General features: G+C 48.4%; 1 protein-coding gene across 15 annotated transcripts in view; it reads left to right on the top strand.

Moving 5' to 3' along the window:
* The window catches only part of odad4 (outer dynein arm docking complex subunit 4), an 83013-nt gene extending 66720 nt beyond the window's left edge, over positions 1 to 16293 (top strand). For 7 of the 15 annotated variants that reach the window (XM_070864592.1, XM_070864591.1, XM_070864603.1 and 4 more), the window contains 4 exons: positions 2869 to 2940; positions 5258 to 5320; positions 8591 to 8650; positions 15800 to 16293. In XM_070864592.1, coding sequence (XP_070720693.1) covers positions 2869 to 2940; positions 5258 to 5320; positions 8591 to 8650; positions 15800 to 16134 — 530 coding nt within the window. In that variant the 3' untranslated portion in view covers positions 16135 to 16293. The remainder of the gene's footprint in view (positions 1 to 2868; positions 2941 to 5257; positions 5321 to 8590; positions 8651 to 15799) is intronic. The other 8 variants (XM_070864604.1, XM_070864602.1, XM_070864600.1 and 5 more) reach the window with 4 other exon arrangements.
* Positions 16294 to 16662: the final 369 nt, after the last annotated feature.

Genomic DNA, 16662 nt, shown 5'->3' with positions numbered 1-16662 from the left:
GATTAACCAACGTATTGAGCCACATCCCATTAGTGTGTTAGCAGATACCATCATCATAGGCAGTCCCTCGAAACGAGGATGACTTGCTTCCACACTGAGTTCACAGATGTTTCAATGAAGGACCTAATATTCCAGATCCCAAACTACATCTTGAAGGGTGGAAGATGCCTGTGCGTGGATTTTTTTAACGTGTGGTGACCGTTGTGCACCAGCCACCACACGGGCTTGGTCCAGTGGCAAGGATTAACCAAGATGACTGGAGACCAGCTCTGCTGCACGGGCCTAGTGAGCACATATCGCAGTGTGGGCTGGCCCGTGCTGCCTCTGGGCCCACACCTCTTCTGGCCCCGAACTCACGCCTCTCCCGGGTCCCGATCACATCCCTCTACATTCTCTCGCCGCTCCTTCACCTTGACCTCGTCGCTCCTGCTGTATCTGCCCACGCTCCTATCACCGACCTGGACCTTGATGACGTCCCTCTTTGCTGCCGTCGCCCTCCTGCACCAGCTCACCCTGTACCTTGAAGTGGTACACCGCCATGCGCCTATCTGTTCGCCACTCCTTTTATGGCCCCGACATGCTGCTGATGGTCTCTCGCAGGTCGGGACCACCACGCTGTCCAGGATATACACATTAAATGGTAGGCCACTTAGAAGTGTAGATGAACAAAGGGACCTTGCAGTGCTTGCCAACAGATCCCTGAAAGTAGCAGGCCAGGTGGTTAAGGTGGTTAAGAAGGCATACGGAATGCTTGCCTTTATTGGCCGAGGCATAGACTACAAGAGCAGGGAGGTTATGCTTAAATTGTACAATACACTGGTTAGGCCATAGCTGAAATACTGCATGCAGTTTTGGTCGTCGTATTGTAGGAAGGACATGATTGCACTGGAGTGGGTGCAGAGGAGATTTACGAGGATGCAGCCTGGATGCTCCCTCCCCTCCCTGCCTTTTTCCCCACCCCGCCTCCCTCCCCGACACCTTCCTCCCTCACCGACCCCCTCCTCCCTCCCCTCCCCGACCTCCCTCCCCTCCCCGACCCCACCTCCCTCCCCTCCCCGACCCCCCCATCTCCCTCCCAACCCCCGCTTCCGTCCCTTCCCCTCCCCGACCGCCACCTCCCTCCCCTCCTCGAACCCCTCCTCCCTCCCCTCCCTGATCCCCTTCTCCCTCCCCTCCCTGACCCCCGTCTCCCTCCCCTCCCCAACCCCCTCCTCTGACCCCTCCTCTCTCCCCGACCTCCCACCTCCCTGACTCCCTCCTCCCTCCCCTCCCCGACCCCTGCCACCCTCCTCCCTCCCCTCCCCAACCCCCCCGCCCTTCCCGACCTCCAACTCCCTCCCCTCCCCGACACCGACCCCCCGCTCCCTCCTCGACCCTCTCCTCCCTCCCCGACCCCCTCCTCCCTCCCCTCCCTGATCCCCGCCTCCCTCCCCTCCCCGACCCCCTCTTCCCCTCCCCGATCCCCGCCTTCCTCCCCTCCCCGACCACCTCTCCCCTCCCCGACCCCCACCTCCCCGACCACCTCTTCCCTCCCCGACCCCCTCCTCCCTCCCCTCCTCCCTCCCCGACCTCCTCTTCTGTCTCCTCCCCGACCCCCTCCTCCCTCCTCCCTCCCCTCCCCGACCCACGCCACCCTCCCCTACCCAACCGCGCCTCTCTCCCCTTCCCGACTCCGCCTCCCGCCCCTTCCCTCCCCAATCGCCTCCTCCCTCCCCTCCCTGACCCATGCCTCCCTCCCCTCCCCGACCCCGCCTCCCTCCCCTCCCCGACCCACGCCTCCCTCCCCTCCCCGACCCACATCTCCATCCCCTACCTGACCCAGTCTCCCTCCCCGACCCCCTCCTCCCTCCCCTCCCCGACCCCCTCTTCCCTCCCCTTCCCGACCCAACCCCTTCCTCGCTCCCCTCCCCGACTACGCCTCCCTCCCCTACCACTGCCTCCCTCTCCTCACCTCCCTTCCCTCCCCTGGAAAAAGTATCAATATTCCCAAAAGGATTTGTACATTTTTATTCGCTGAAAAGTTTAGAAACATAGAAGTTTACAGCGCAGAAGGAGGCCATTTCAGCCCATTGTGTCCACGCCGGCTGACAAAGAGCCACACGGCCCTTGGTCAGCAGCCCTGAAGGTTACATATAAACCTATGAACAATGAACAACAGTGGACAGGTAAAGTGTATCCGGCCCAACCAGTCCGCTCAACACAACTGCGATACCTCATGTATCGCAACATTTTACACTCCACCCCACCTGGAGCTATGTGATCTCCTGGGAGAGGCAAAAAAAACAGATTTAAAAAATCAGGCCAATTGGAGAAAAGAAATCTGGGAAAATTCCCCTCCGACCCATCCTGACGATCGTAACTAGTCCAGGAGATCACCCCCTGGCCATATTCAATTCCTGAAGTACTTACCATCGTGTCTGTGCCAGCCAACAAGAGGTTATCCAGTTTAATCCCACTTATCAGCTCTTGGTCTGTAACCCTGCAAGCATCTTTTAAATTTGGTGAGGGTTTCTGCCTCGACCACCTTTCCAGGCAGAGTTCCTAGACCCCCACAACCCTGTGGGTGAAGAAACCCCCGCCCCCTCAAATCCCCTCTGAACCATCCACCTTAAACCTACCCCTCCACCAAGGGAAATAGGCCCTTGCTATCCATTATATCCAAGCCCCTCAAAATTTTATATACCTCAATGGGGTCTCCCCTCAGTCTTCTCTGTTCCAAGGAGAACAAACCCAGCCTTCCAATCTGTCCTCATAGCTAAGCAGAAACCAGCACCTTAAACAAAGGCAACAGGCAGAATACTACTTGCATTTATTTACCTCGAGTGATGAAGTGTAGAATCCATGTAACCTGCTACTTTACTATACCAGGCTTCACAATGTCGGAAGTGGGCGATGCAATTCAAAAGCTTGAAGTATTCCGTGATACCAACGCCAGTCATGGTAGGAGAAACTTCTTTATGCAGAGCGTTGTTGGAGCTTGGGGCGGTTAAGGCATAGACTGTTACATCTTTCAATGGAAAATTAGATCAATATTTGAAGCAGAGGAAGATACAGGGCTGTGGGGGAGAGAACGAGGCAGGATAATAACGTTTGGATTGTTTCAGCAAACTGCCAGTGCTGATTTGATGGGCTGAATGGCGTCTTTCTGCCCTGTAAATCTTACTGATTCTATGCTAGTTCCTCACTGTAGTAAACATAATGTGAAGTAATCACCAAACTGGGCCGATAAAATATCACATCCTCACCTGCTATTTCGTATTTAGTCCTCTGCCTTTGAGTTCTGATTTGCAGTCTGTTCCTGCCATCACCTGCTCCCCACAGGCTTCCCCCCCTGTCGTTTGCGAAAAATCTAGAGGGAAGAAATGCTGACATCATGATTGGTTTTCTGCTTCTGCTGATCACAGAGCGGTTCCAAGTGTTACATGAGCATTGTCACAGCACCATTTGTGGTGAAGGTGCCAACAGAGGAGAGATGGATGTACTGTAGATATTCCTAAGGTTCAGTGCATAAGACAGCCCCATAGCCACAGTCCCCTGCCCTTTGCCAGTGCCAGATGTATATGCAATACATCCTTTTATAGAAAACAAATTCCTGGAGTTACCAGTGCCATACCAAGTGCAAACCCAGGTAGGCTGGCAGCAGGGCTGGAGAGCCAACTATGGCTCCTGCTCCTGACTGTTATCAAGAAAGGACAGGTTTTGGCTCAGTTGTGATGCTGCTGTGGTCGAATATCTTGCCTATGCTCACACATAAAGAATGATACCAAAAGGTGGCAAACTTCCATGGTCCACAGCCTTCAGGGGAGGTGAGAGAGAAGAAATACAATATTGTTGCCGAATTCCACTGGTTGAATATCAAGATAAGTAAATGTAATAGCCAAAGTATTCTTTGTGTCATCCAGAACCCCTTCATTTAGGCTGCTGAGTGTGTTATAAACAAATTAAATGTGTAGCCCGCGCGATTGAGTGGCATTTCTGCAACCTGCTATTTCCTGCAAATGGTACCAATCTCGTGATGATCAGTACGAGTTTGACCCTGGTAGCAAAAATCCAAATCTCAGTCTATGAGTAGATTCACAGTGTAGCCAGCATCATGTGCAGTCAACAGATGGTCTACGGGGGAGAGTGCGGGGTTAGGAACGACTTTGGGACGTTAATGACGCTATGGTTGCTGTCGTCAAGAGCCAGTAGGCTAGTTAGGTTGACTGAATTTGCAGATCAGACTCTGAGACTGTGGCCCCAACATTTACTCGGAGCCAGGGAGAAAGTGAAGGGGGGAAAGGGAGTATATTTGGACGGGAAACCCAGAGTTTCCCCGCACATTCTGACGAATTTAACGGGAGGACACCATTTTAACTTTTGGGACAGTATCCTCGCCCGTCAGTCAGCCAGTTTGACAGAAATACAAAAACACAACACTGCAGATGCTGGAATCTGAAATTAAAAGAGAAAATGCTGTAAATACTCAGCAGGTCAGGCAGCTTCTGTGGGGAGAGAAACAGAGTTAAGGTTTTGGGTCGATGACCCATCGCCAGTTTGACAGGCTGGCTATCTGTCTGGCTGGAAAGCAGCTGGGGAATGGATGTCAGGTAAGTCTGACATTGCGTGGGGTCCGGGGAGGTTGTGACATTGTGGGGGGGGAGGAATTCTGACACTGCGGGGGAGGGGGTGAATCGGATATAACGGGGTTGTTGGACATTGGGGTGGGGTCAGGCATTGCAAGGGGTGAATTGGATATCGCAGGTGGGGGGAGTGCTCAGCGTGGGGCTGATCGTGTGGAGGTTAGCTCGATGGGCCTGGGGGAGACACTTCTGCTCCTCCTGGCCCACAAGCAGTGTAATAAAGGCATTTATCTCATGGATCCAGCCTTTTGGCCTCCTTTTGCCTGCCGGGATTCCCGAGGCCTGGGAATCACAGCCCACTCCCCCCCCCCCGCCCTTACCCACCCCTGTTAAAAGCAGTAGTGGGCGGGTTGGGGTCGGGTTTGAGAATGTTAACATTTCTACCAACCCACCTGCCCCTAACCGACTCATTCCTTGAGGGTTAAAGTTTACCTCTGGGAGTCAGTACAAACATGGTATTAACCTCCAACACACAGCTTCCCAGAATGGATCAGCAAAGAAAGAATGTTATTTACAGTGAGTTACCTAGACCCACTGATGTTTAGTGTTTGAGGTTGGTTAGAATTTTCAGACAGTTGAAGTGACGCTGGCGCAGCTGAGCAGAATTTGTTTAACCCACTATTTTCCTGCACTAGACTCCAATTACCTTGATGTCAAGGGAAAGTTCAGACCCATGGTCAGTTATTCCTATTCTTCAGGTAGGTTCCTAGTGTAGCCAGCACCAGCGCCGGGCCACAGTTACACCCAATCACATCCTCGTCTGCTCTTCCTCAGTTAGCTCCCTGCCCCGAGCTTTGATTTAAATCCTTTTCCCGATCCCTCATTATACAGCTCCCCACAGGTCTCCTTCCTTGTTATTTATCCTGTTAAATCACAAGCTCTTGATAGCTGCTGGGAGATATGGAGAGGGATCAACTGTGATGAGCAATGTTCTGTGTAATATTGTTTCGGGCCACTTGGCCCTTTTAACAGACAGTGCAGCCCATTCAAAATACCGCGCATGCGCAGTTTTTCTATTCACAACCTAGCTGAGCCAGACCCCTGGAGCACTTCGTAGTCACGCAGCTTAAAGGGAACACTGGTGTGTGCATTTTTCAACTCTCCCAGTTACAACTCCACACTGGCCTACACGGTATGTAACTTTGCAACACACAAAATTAGTGAAGTGAGGCATTTTGGAAGGTAAAATGAGGTGAGGTAATATAAACTAAATGGTTGAATTTTAAAGGGGGTGCAGGAACAGAGAGATTTGGATTTTACACACACAAAGCTTTGAAGGTGGTTTGACAGGTTGATAAGGTTGTTAAAAGAAACCACATGGGGATCCTCAGTTTTTAAGTAGAGGCATAGAGTACAATGAAGTTATGGTAAACCTTTATAAGTCACTGGTTAGACCTCAGCTGGAGTATTGTGTCTAATTTTGGGCACCACACTTTACGAAGGATGTCATGGAGAGGGTGCAGAGGAGATTTACTAGAATGGTACCAGGGATGAGGGACTTCAGTTATGTGGAGAGACTGGAGAAGCTGGGATTGTTCTCCTTAGAGCAGGGAAGGTTAAGAGGAGCTTTAATAGAGGTGTTCAAATTATGAGGAGTTTTGATAGAGTAACCAGTGAGAAACTGTTTTCAGTGACAGGGGGGTCAGTAAACAGGACACAGATTTAACATAATTGCCCAAAAATCCAGCGGGGTAATAAAGAGAATTTTTTTTACACAGCAAGTTATGATCTGGAATGCACTGCCTGAAAGGGTGGTGGAAGCAGATTCAATAATAACTTTACAAAGGGAATAGGATAAATACTTGAAAAGAAGAACTTTGTGGAGCTATGGGGAAAGAGTAGCAGAGTGGGACTAATTGGATAGCTCTTTCAAAGATTCAGCACAAACATGATGGACTGAAAGGCCTCCTTCGCTGCTGTATGAGTCTATGATTTGTAATGGTAAAATTGCCTCCCCTTCTGAATTGGGGTGCTGGTAGCCGGTTTTATAGCTTGAAAAAAAAGCAGTAGTACAATAGCTATTGTTATAATGAGGACACAGTGTACCTACGGACTCGCATAGTAACCAGGCATGGTTTCATATTGGGTATCTCATGGTTCCATGGGTTTCCATTGTTGGGCAAGATTCCTTCTCAGCCGTTAGGCAGCCAGACTGCTCCTTGATCACAGCTTGTATTGCTCTGGAGGGGTGGGGCGGCATTCTCAATGTGATGCTCATTACACTTCACCTTTGTGGAGTAAGGATCGGCATCTGAAGTACGGCTCCTCAAAGTGATGCATCTCAACAGCGCAGGGGAATCAAAGCTGTGACTCATCACTCCGCTCACTGCTGCTCAGATAGCCTGCCAATGGCCTCTGGGTCTCAATGCAATCGCAGCTTAATTCAATGCAAACTTGCCTTAATGAGGTGCCCCGAGAGGGTGGCAATGTAAATGGTACCACCTGCACCCCCAGACTCCAATGCTGATTAATGAACTGGGACTCTGTGCAGTACTGACTAATACCTTGTTTACACTGAGTCCCATTGGTGGACTAGCAGGTATAAGCATGTTATATCAAAGCAACAGTCATATTTCCATTTGTTTGGAGTTCTGCAGAGCCTTTGACCTTTAGTTAAAGGTCGGCTCAGTTGTTAGTTTCTGAGGCAGGAGGCTGTGGGCCCAAGCCCCTCTCCCATGATTAAGAACATAGAGGGGGAATTTCCCCTGGGCTTTTCCCCCTCCCCATTTTTGGCGGAACCCTGTTTATGCAGATTAACAGGGTTTCCGCCGAACTCTCGCCAGAAGAGCAGGAGAAGCCCTGAGAAAATTCACTCCCCCCCCCCCCCCCCCCAAGCCTAGGCTGGCACTCCAACGCAGTGCTGCATTGTCAGAGGTACTGACATTAAATTCAAGCCCGGATCTGCCTGTTCTCCTGGATATGGAAGATCCCATGCCACCCTTCAGAGAAGAGCAAAGTGTTCTCCCAGTGTCAGATTAGGAAAAGGGGAGGTGCAACGAGACCTGGGTGTCATGGTACATCAGTCATTGAAAGTTGGCATACAGGTACAGCAAATGGTGAAGAAGGCAAATGGCATGTTGGCCTTCATAGCTAGGCGATTTGAGTATAGGAGCAGGGAGGTCTTACTGCAGTTGTATAGGGCCTTAGTGAGGCCTCATCTGGAATATTGTGTTCAGTTTTGGTCTCCTAATCTGAGGAAGGACGTTCTTGCTATTGAGGGAGTGCAGCGAAGGTTCACCAGACTGATTCCCGGGATGGCAGGACTGACAAATGAGGAGAGACTGGATTGACTGGGCCTGTATTCACTGGAGTTTAGAAGGATGAGAGGGGATCTCATCGGAACATATAAAATTCTGACGGGACTGGACAGGTTAGATGCAGGAAGAATGTTCCCGATTTGGGGAAGTCCAGAACCAGGGGACATGGTCTAAGGATAAGGAGTAAGCCATTTAGGACTGAGATGAGGAGAAACTTCTTCATTCAGAGAGTTGTTAACCTGTGGAATTCCCTGCCGCAGAGAGTTGTTGATGCCAGTTCATTGGATATATTCAAGAGGGAGTTAGATATGGCTCTTACAGTTAAAGGGATCAAGAAGAAAAAGGAGAAAAAGCGGGAAAAGGGTACTGAGGTGAATGATCAGCCATGATCTTATTGAACGGTGGTGCAGGCTCAAAGGGCCGAATGGCCTACTCCTGCATCTATTTTCTATGTTTCTATGGCCAAGGTTTCCCCATTAATCACCAGCAACAACAGTTCATCCATCTTGTTCTGTTTCTGGGAACTAGCTGTGTGAAAAATGGCTGCAAACAACAATCACTGCATTTCAATTTAATTAATTGTGTGCAAAGCACTAAGAGATGTTTCTGAATTGGATAAAACGCATTATAAGGTGCAAGTCTTTCTTCAGTAATGAATAGAGCTCATCCAGTTGACTATATTTTATGTAACCTCGTGTTTTCCTATAATAGATGACAGCCAGATTGAAGATCAATTGCCTGAAAATACTGAGAGCAGTTTTTTTTCTGATGGTAGGTTGCTAGTGTAGCCAGTAAGAAGCGCATAATTACCGACAGGCTGTGGTTATATCACGTCACACATTTATCTTCCTCCTTCTTATTTTGTTCTCAGTCCCCGAATCCTGATTAAAATCCTGCTTTTCCTGTCATCCCTGCAGATTTCCTCCTGTTACTTTGTTACTGGAAAAATATAACTGAGCAAATTTGTTCTGTGTTGTTCATTTTGCAAACCAGCTCAGGCGAAATTCTGCTTGATAACAGCACAACGCACCTCATTACTGCAGCACCTGCCTTCAGTCTCCCTGGGTTGTGCTCTCTCTCTGGGACCAGTTCTAATTCCAGTGTCCCTGGATCCTGCTCTAAAACCGGCCTCTCTGGGACCAGTTCTAATGCTAGTGTCCCTGGGTCCAGCCTCCCTGGGTCCCTGGGTCCAGTGTCTTTGGTCCAATGTCCCTGGGTCCAGTCTCCTTGGCTCCTGCTCTAAAGCCGATCTCTCTGGGACCAGTTCTAACTCCAGTGTCCCCGGGCCCAGTCTCCCCGGTTCCAGCCTCCTCGCGTCCAGTGTCTCTGGTCAAGTCTCCCTGGGTCCCGGGTCCAGTCTCCCTGGGTCCCAGGTCCAGTCTCCCTGGGTCCCTGGGTTCAGTCTCCCTGGGTCCCTGGGTTCAGTCTCCCTGGGTCTAAACTCGAACTCTCGCCACCAAGGCAGGTGGTGACTTACTCTGAGCGTTCCATAAACAACCTTAATCTGTTCAGAGACGCTCATGAGCTGTCCCAGTCACAACCGCCCCTCTGATATTCTGTTCCTGCCTCAGGGAGATAACCTGCACTCACCCTGCACAGTGCTGTCTGGAGCAGATGAATCTGCAAACGCAGTAGTTTGGGGCAGCACATAGCATGTGCTGAATGTTGGTGTTACGTTGAGCTCCCAGCAGACTCCATGTTTCAATGTGATTGTTATTTCAGGGGATTGTTCCTTCTCCTTCAAAATATAAAATACATTTGTGCAAAGGAGCCGGCACCAGCAGTGTAAATAAGGTGGCGTTACGCACAGATTTCTTACAGTCAGCAGAGGAGACTTGCATTCCATCAATCTTGGCTGGGCTTAAACTCAGAGAAGAACGAACCCATTTCCTTTAGCTCCCATTTAAAACAGTGCATCTTGGATTATGTTTGCATTTGGTGTTAATGATTTTATAGCAGGAAAAATTTAATTATACAGAGTTCCTCCCCCAAGCCATGATCAGCACAAATGTATTTGGAGAAGCGAGGGGCGAACACAGTCTGGGTTAGCTGTGCAAGCTGTGGCTCAGTGGGCAGCACTCTCGCCTCAGATGGTCGTGGGTTCAAGTCCCGCTCCAGAGACTTGGGCCCATAATCTAGGCTGCAATACTGAGGGAGTACTGTACTGTTGGAGGAGCTCTCAGGTGAATGTAAAATATCCCACGGCACTATTTGAAGAAGAGCAGGGAAGTTCTCCCCGGTGTCCTGGGGCCAATATTGATCCCTCAAACAACATCACTAAAAACAGATTATCTGGTGATTATCACATCGCTATTTGTGGGAGCTTGCTGTGCGCAAATTGCTTGCAGCATTTCCTACAGTACAACAGTAACTACACTTCAAAAAGTACTTCATTGGTGGTAAAGCGCTTTGAGTCATCCTCAGGCTGTGAAAGATGCTGTATAAATACCAGTCCTTTTTCATGTATGTTACTTCATCTGATGGGGTGAAATGATGTAATGTGATATGCTCCTGTAAGTTCCTCCATCCACTATTTTAAGGCATATGTTTCTTTCTGCACGTAAAGAGCAGTCACTGGTTCTTAATGAGAGTGTAGCATTTCTTTGGACGTCTCATTTTTCGGATAAGATGTTAAACCAAGGTCCTGGTTGCCTGTTCAGCTGGTTGTTAAAGATCCCGTGGTACTATTTGAGGAAAAGGAGGGAGTTCTTCCAGTGTCCTAGCCAGCATACCTCCCTCAATCAATACCACCAAAAACAGAACAACTGGTCATGCATCTTACTGCTGTTTGTGGGATTTTGCTGTGTGCAAAATGTCTGCCATGTTTACGTGCAGAACAACAGTAACTACAAAATGTTAGTCATTGTACGCGAAGTGCTTTGGGACATTTCTGAGATGTTGTAAGGTGCTATATAAATAGAAAGAACCTGCATTTATATGGTGCTTTTCACATCCTCTGGACGTTCCAATGCATTTCACAGCCAATTAAATAGTCACTGTTGTATTGTCCGCAGACTCTCACTTCAAATTTCCACATACATAGCATTATATATCTCTTCATGGACAATAAATATTAATAGACAACCAGCAAAGCCTCCTCGCAAAACCTACCGATGTTTCTCTTCCGGGTGTGCAGGAGAAGAGGTAAACTGCGCTAAGAATTATTGGGAGATTCAGCCAGGAAAGAACTCTGCTGCCTTTCAGTCCCCATGCAAGTAGTGCACAAAAGGTCTCCGGAATCCCTGACGGTCAGTTGGGAACTACGAGGAAGCAAGATAGAGGCAGAGAGGTTGTTTCCACTGGTCGGGGAGACTAGAACTAGGGGGCACAGCCTCAAAAACGGGGGAGCCAATTTAAAACCGAGTTGAGAAGGAATTTCTTCTCCCACAGGGTTGTGAATCTGTGGAATTCTCTGCCCAAGGAAGCAGTTGAGGCTGGCTCATTGAATGTATTCAAATCACAGATAGATAGATTTTTAACCAATAAGGGAATTAAGGGTTACGGGGAGCGGGCGGGTAAGTGGAGCTGAGTCCACGACCAGATCAGCCATGATCTTGTTGAATGGCGGAGCAGGCTCGAGGGGCTAGATGGCCTACTCCTGTTCCTAATTCTTATCTTCTTATGTTCTTTATGATTGGTCCTTTTGGAGGATAAGCCACATCCTCAAGTTTCATTGGAATGTGTAACTGGAACCGCCCATCCCAAGGTCTCACTGACTTTGCAAATTGTAACTCGATCCACTTTGACTTCCTGAAGTGACGGAGGACAGAGCTCCCCAGGAAACAGCAAGGCCCAGCCGAAGTGCCTTACCCCAGTCCAAGTGCCTGCCTCCCCCAGCCGAAGTGCCATACCCCAGTCCAAGTGCATGCCTCCCCCAACCAAAGTGCCTTACCCCAGTCCAAGTGCCTGCCTCCCCCAGCCAAAGTGCCTCCTTACACCCGCCCCCCCCCCACCCCCACCATAGATGGGGCATTGTGTACGGATTGTTAACAGGTTTATTGGGTATGAAGTGAATAGTGACTTCTGGATTTCATCCACTCCAACAATGTCCCTTGTAGGGGGTTGGAAGAACGTGATCCATCTTCCCTGAATTCCCTCTCTCGCCTCCGATCCCCCCCAGCCATGTCTCTCCACCATCCGCCCCCCCTCCTCCTCTCCCCCAGCCTCTCTCTCTCTCTACCAGTCTCTTCCCCCCCACCCCCAGTCTCTCTCTCTCCCTCTCCTCCAGCCTCTCTCTCTCCCTCTCCCCCAGCCGCTCTCTCTCTCTCTCTCCACCAGTCTCTCTCTCCCCCATTCTCTCTCTCTCTCTCTCTCTCTCCCTCTCCCCCAGTCTCTCTCTTTCTCTCCCCTTCTCCCCCAGACCCTCTCTCTCTCTCCCCTTCTCCCCCAGCCTCTCTCTCTCTCCCCCAGCCTCTCTCTCTCTCTCTCCCCCAGCCTCTCTCTCTCTCTCTCCTTCTCCCCCAGCCTCTCTCTCTCTCTTCCCCCCCGCCCCAGTTCTCCCCCTCCCCCAGCCTCTCTCTCTCTCTCTCTCCCTCCCCCAGCCTCTCTCCCTCCCCCTCTCGCCCAGCCTCTCTCTCCCCTCAGTCTCCCTCTCTTCAACCCCCCCCCTCTCGGCCCCCCGCTGCTTCTCTGCCCGCCGCTGCTCTCAGCACCCCACCAAGATCAGGTCAGCAGTCTCGGGCCTAAGGTTCTGTTTCTCGGCACCACATGGCGTGAATGATTCGGATGGGGTGGGGGGGGGCAAAGCTTGACAGACGCATGCGCAAAGGAAACTCAGTACATGGTACGCGGAGACATCGCGGGAGAAATTGTCTAATGGTGGATTTTATGTATTAATTATTTGTTTTATACATTGCGTTTTTATAATAGGTTACTCAGACGAAGCTTTAAAACGCTATGGGAATTTGTTACATAAAGTAGTTAATTTACTTCACGATGTGCCAATGAGAACACAGATACACAGAGACAATGATGTACAGAGCCCTCACCTCCAATCACTGTTCACCACAGCGTGGTTTCAGTTTCCCAACAACTGTCCAATCTAAAACCTGTATGCTGATAGGGATACCCAGGCATCTGGTAGATCTGGAAGGGGGTACTCAAATAAGTAAAGTTTGAGAACAGGGTGGATAAAAGGGAACCAGTGGATGTGGTGTATTTGGACTTCCAGAAGGCATTTGAGAAGGTGCCACATAAAAGATTACTGCACAAGATAAAAGTTCACAGGGTTGGGGGTAATATATTAGCATGGATAGAGGATTGGATAACTAACAGAAAACAGAGAATCGGGATAAATGGTTCATTCCCTGGTTGCCAATCAATAACTAGTGGGGTGCTGCAGGGATCAGTGCCGGGACCCCAACTATTTACAATCTATATTAACGACTTGGAAGAAGGGACTGAGTGTAACATAGCCAAGTTTGCTGACGATACAAAGATGGGAGGAAAAGCAATGTGTGAGGAGGACACAAAAAATCTGCAAAAGGGCATAGACAGGATAAGTGAGTGGGCAAAAATTTGGCAGATGGAGTATAATGTTGGAAAGTGTGAGGTCATGCACTTTGGCAGAAAAAAAATCAAAGAGCAAGTTATTATTTAAATGGAGAAAAATTGCAAAGTGCCGCAGTACAGCGGGACCTCGGGGTACTTGTGCATGAAACACAAAAGGATAGTATGCAGATACAGCAAGTGATCAGGAAGGTCAATGGAATCTTGGCATTTATTGCAAAGGGGATGGAGTATAAAAGCAGGGAAGTCTTGCTCCCGCTATACAGGGCATTGGTGAAGCCACACCTGGAATACTGCGTGCAGTTTTGGTTTCCATATTTATGAAAGGATATACTTGCTTTGGAGGCAGTTCAGAGAAGGTTCACTAGATTGATTCCGGGGATGAGGGGGTTTACTTATGAGGAAAGGTTGAGTAGGTTGAGCCTCTACTCATTAGAATTCAGAAGAATGAGAGGTGATCTTATCGAAACATATAAGATTATGAGGGGGTTTGACAAGATGGACGCAGAGAGGATGTTTCCACTGATGGGGGAGACTAGAACTAGAGGACATGATCTTAGAATAAGGGGCCGCCCATTTAAGACTGAGATGAGGAGAAATTTCTTCTCTCAAAGGGTTGTAAATCTGTGGAATTCGCTGCCTCAGAGAGCTGTGGAAGCTGGGTCATTGAATAAATTTAAGACAGAAATAGACAGTTTCTTCAACGATAAGGGGATAAGAGGGCGGGCAGGGAAGTGGAGCTGAGTCCATGATCAGATCAGCCATGAATGGCGGAGCAGGCTCGGGGGGCCGTATGGCCTACTCCTGTTCCTATTTCTTATGTTCTTATATTTTTATAACCTCTGTTTGAAGGTAAAAGACAATTGGAGAGAACATTGTTTTATACAAAAGGACTGTCCCTGAGGTTTCCTTTTTCCTTTAGTGAATTAAAATAGTTTCAAAACAACCTGTGGCAGCAGATAAGGTCTGTAATTAAACACTTCTTTTACATAGGGAAGGAATTAAACCTTCCTTCAAATGGGCCTTAACCTCTGGTCACTGTCCAGTGCAGCATTGGTGACCAACAGAACACGAGGTTCTTGCTGTAGTTACAGATATTATCGGGCAAGCAATAATTGTTCAGAGCAGGTAAGCAAATATATGACTGAAGCTTTCAACATAATGGGCCATGGTTTTTAACAAAGTGAATCTTGAGTACTAAGGATTATATAAATGTGCAGCATGTACATCACAGGAATGATCCATTTCTGCACAAATTAGGATCTAGTGGGCTGAAAGGAATAATATTACATAAGAAATAGGAGCTGGAGTAGGCCATTCGGCCCCTCGAGCCTGCTCCGCCATTCAATGAGATTGTGGCTGATCTTCAATCTCAACTCCACCCTCCCGCCCGATCCCAGATATCCCTCGATTCCCCTAGAGTCCAAAAATGTATCTACCTCAGCCTTGAATATACTCAACGACTGGGCATCCACAGCCTTCTGGGGTAGAGAATTCCAAAGATTCCCAACACTCTGAACAAAGACATTTCTCCTCATCTCAGTCCTAAAAGGCCGACCCCTATCTTGAGACTATGACCCCTACTTCTAGACTCTCCAGCCAGGGGAAACAAACTCTCAGCATCTACCCTGTCAATTCCCCTCAGAATCTTATATATTTCAATGAGATCACCTCTCATTCTTCTAAACTCCAGAGTATCTACTAAATCTCTTCTCATAGAACAAGTCTCACATCCCAGGGATCAATCTAGTGAACCTTCGTTGCACCGCCTCAAAGGCATATATGTCCTTTCTCAGATAAGGAGACCACAACTGTGCAAAATACTCCAGGTGTGGTCTCACCAAACCTCTGTACAATTGTAGTAAGACTTCCTTACTCTTGTACTCTAATCGCATTGAAATAAAGGCCAATATATTCTGCATAATTAATTAAGTCTCGTAAAGGATGGTATTCCACAGGCAAATATTTACTATTGTCTAGTGTGTTGTAACAAGATATAGAACTTGTGTATTTCCTAACTATCCCTCCCAGTAAATATCGTACCTGTCAGTGGTTGGTGTTTGATTGGTGAAAGTAAGTTTTCCCATGAATTAATGGTGAAAGTAAGTAGGTTTGTGCATGTGTGTGACTCTTGGATAACGGGGTCAATAGGTGGCAGAAACTGTTCAATGTTGGCCAGTATGAAACCATTAATATGGGAGCAAGAAATCAAGAAAGAATATTTGTTAAATGGAACAGTGATCAGTGCGCTGACCAGAAAAGAAATATAGGAAATATAATAAGTGCATTTGTAAAACCACCAACCCACTCGGGTTTACTGAAAAGATAAATAAGGAAAGTGGTTGTAAAAGCCCCTTTCTGCTCCTAAAATTTTTAAGTTGCGGCTTTTACATCTTAAGATTTTCTCCGCAGAGACAAAGGCACAAAGTGATAACACAGAAGCCACAGTGGAAGAAGTGACAGAAAATGGAGAGGCAGCTGAAGAAGCTGAAACAGATAATGAAGAGACACCGGAAGATGTGTCGGAAAAAGGAGGGACGTCAGAAGCGGCAGGAATAGGAGCGGCGGCAGTAAAAGCTGAAACAGATAATGAAGAGACACTGGAAGATGCATCAGAAAAAGGAGGGACGTCAGAAGCGGCAGAAATAGGAGAGGCAGCTGAAGAAGCTGAAACAGATAATGAAGAGACACCGGAAGATGTGTTGGCAAAAGGAGGCATGGCGGAAGAAGTTCAAAGAGAAAATTAAGAGACGGCAGAAGGTGTAATGTCAAAGAATGAGTGAAACATGTCAAGAATAACCCTTCCTCCCCATCTCCGTTGATGTGACAATGTCTAGAAGCAGATCTCAGTGTAACGAACTTCTTTGTTTTTATAGGTAAATTATATTTCTGTTAATTTTTAAAGTACTGCCCTTGTAAACAAGTGGTCATTTTTATAAATCTAAATTATAAATAAACCTTTGTTTGTTGCACTTAATTCTACCCCCAGGAGGCTCTACTTGCCTCTGCACCGAACGACTTCTCATCCTCGGTGATTTTAACCTCCATCTCAATTCACCATGCTCTCTCTCCCCTGAGCTCACTAGCCTCCTATCCTCCCTTAATCTCGCCCTCCATGTAAACTCCACAACCCATATTCACAGCCAGCCCCTCGACCTTGCCATCTCTCATGGCTTCGCTACTCCCATCGTGTCAATTGCAGATAAGGCCATCTCTGACCACTTCCTCGTATCGCTCTGCACCCCCACCCCCCACCTCCTCCTGTGTCCGGCCCT

Source organism: Pristiophorus japonicus, chromosome 21, assembly GCF_044704955.1.
Source record: "Pristiophorus japonicus isolate sPriJap1 chromosome 21, sPriJap1.hap1, whole genome shotgun sequence".
NCBI lineage: Eukaryota > Metazoa > Chordata > Chondrichthyes > Pristiophoridae > Pristiophorus > Pristiophorus japonicus.
The sequence above is the reverse complement of the archived record's forward strand: the minus strand, read 5'-3'. Positions and strand labels throughout refer to the sequence as shown.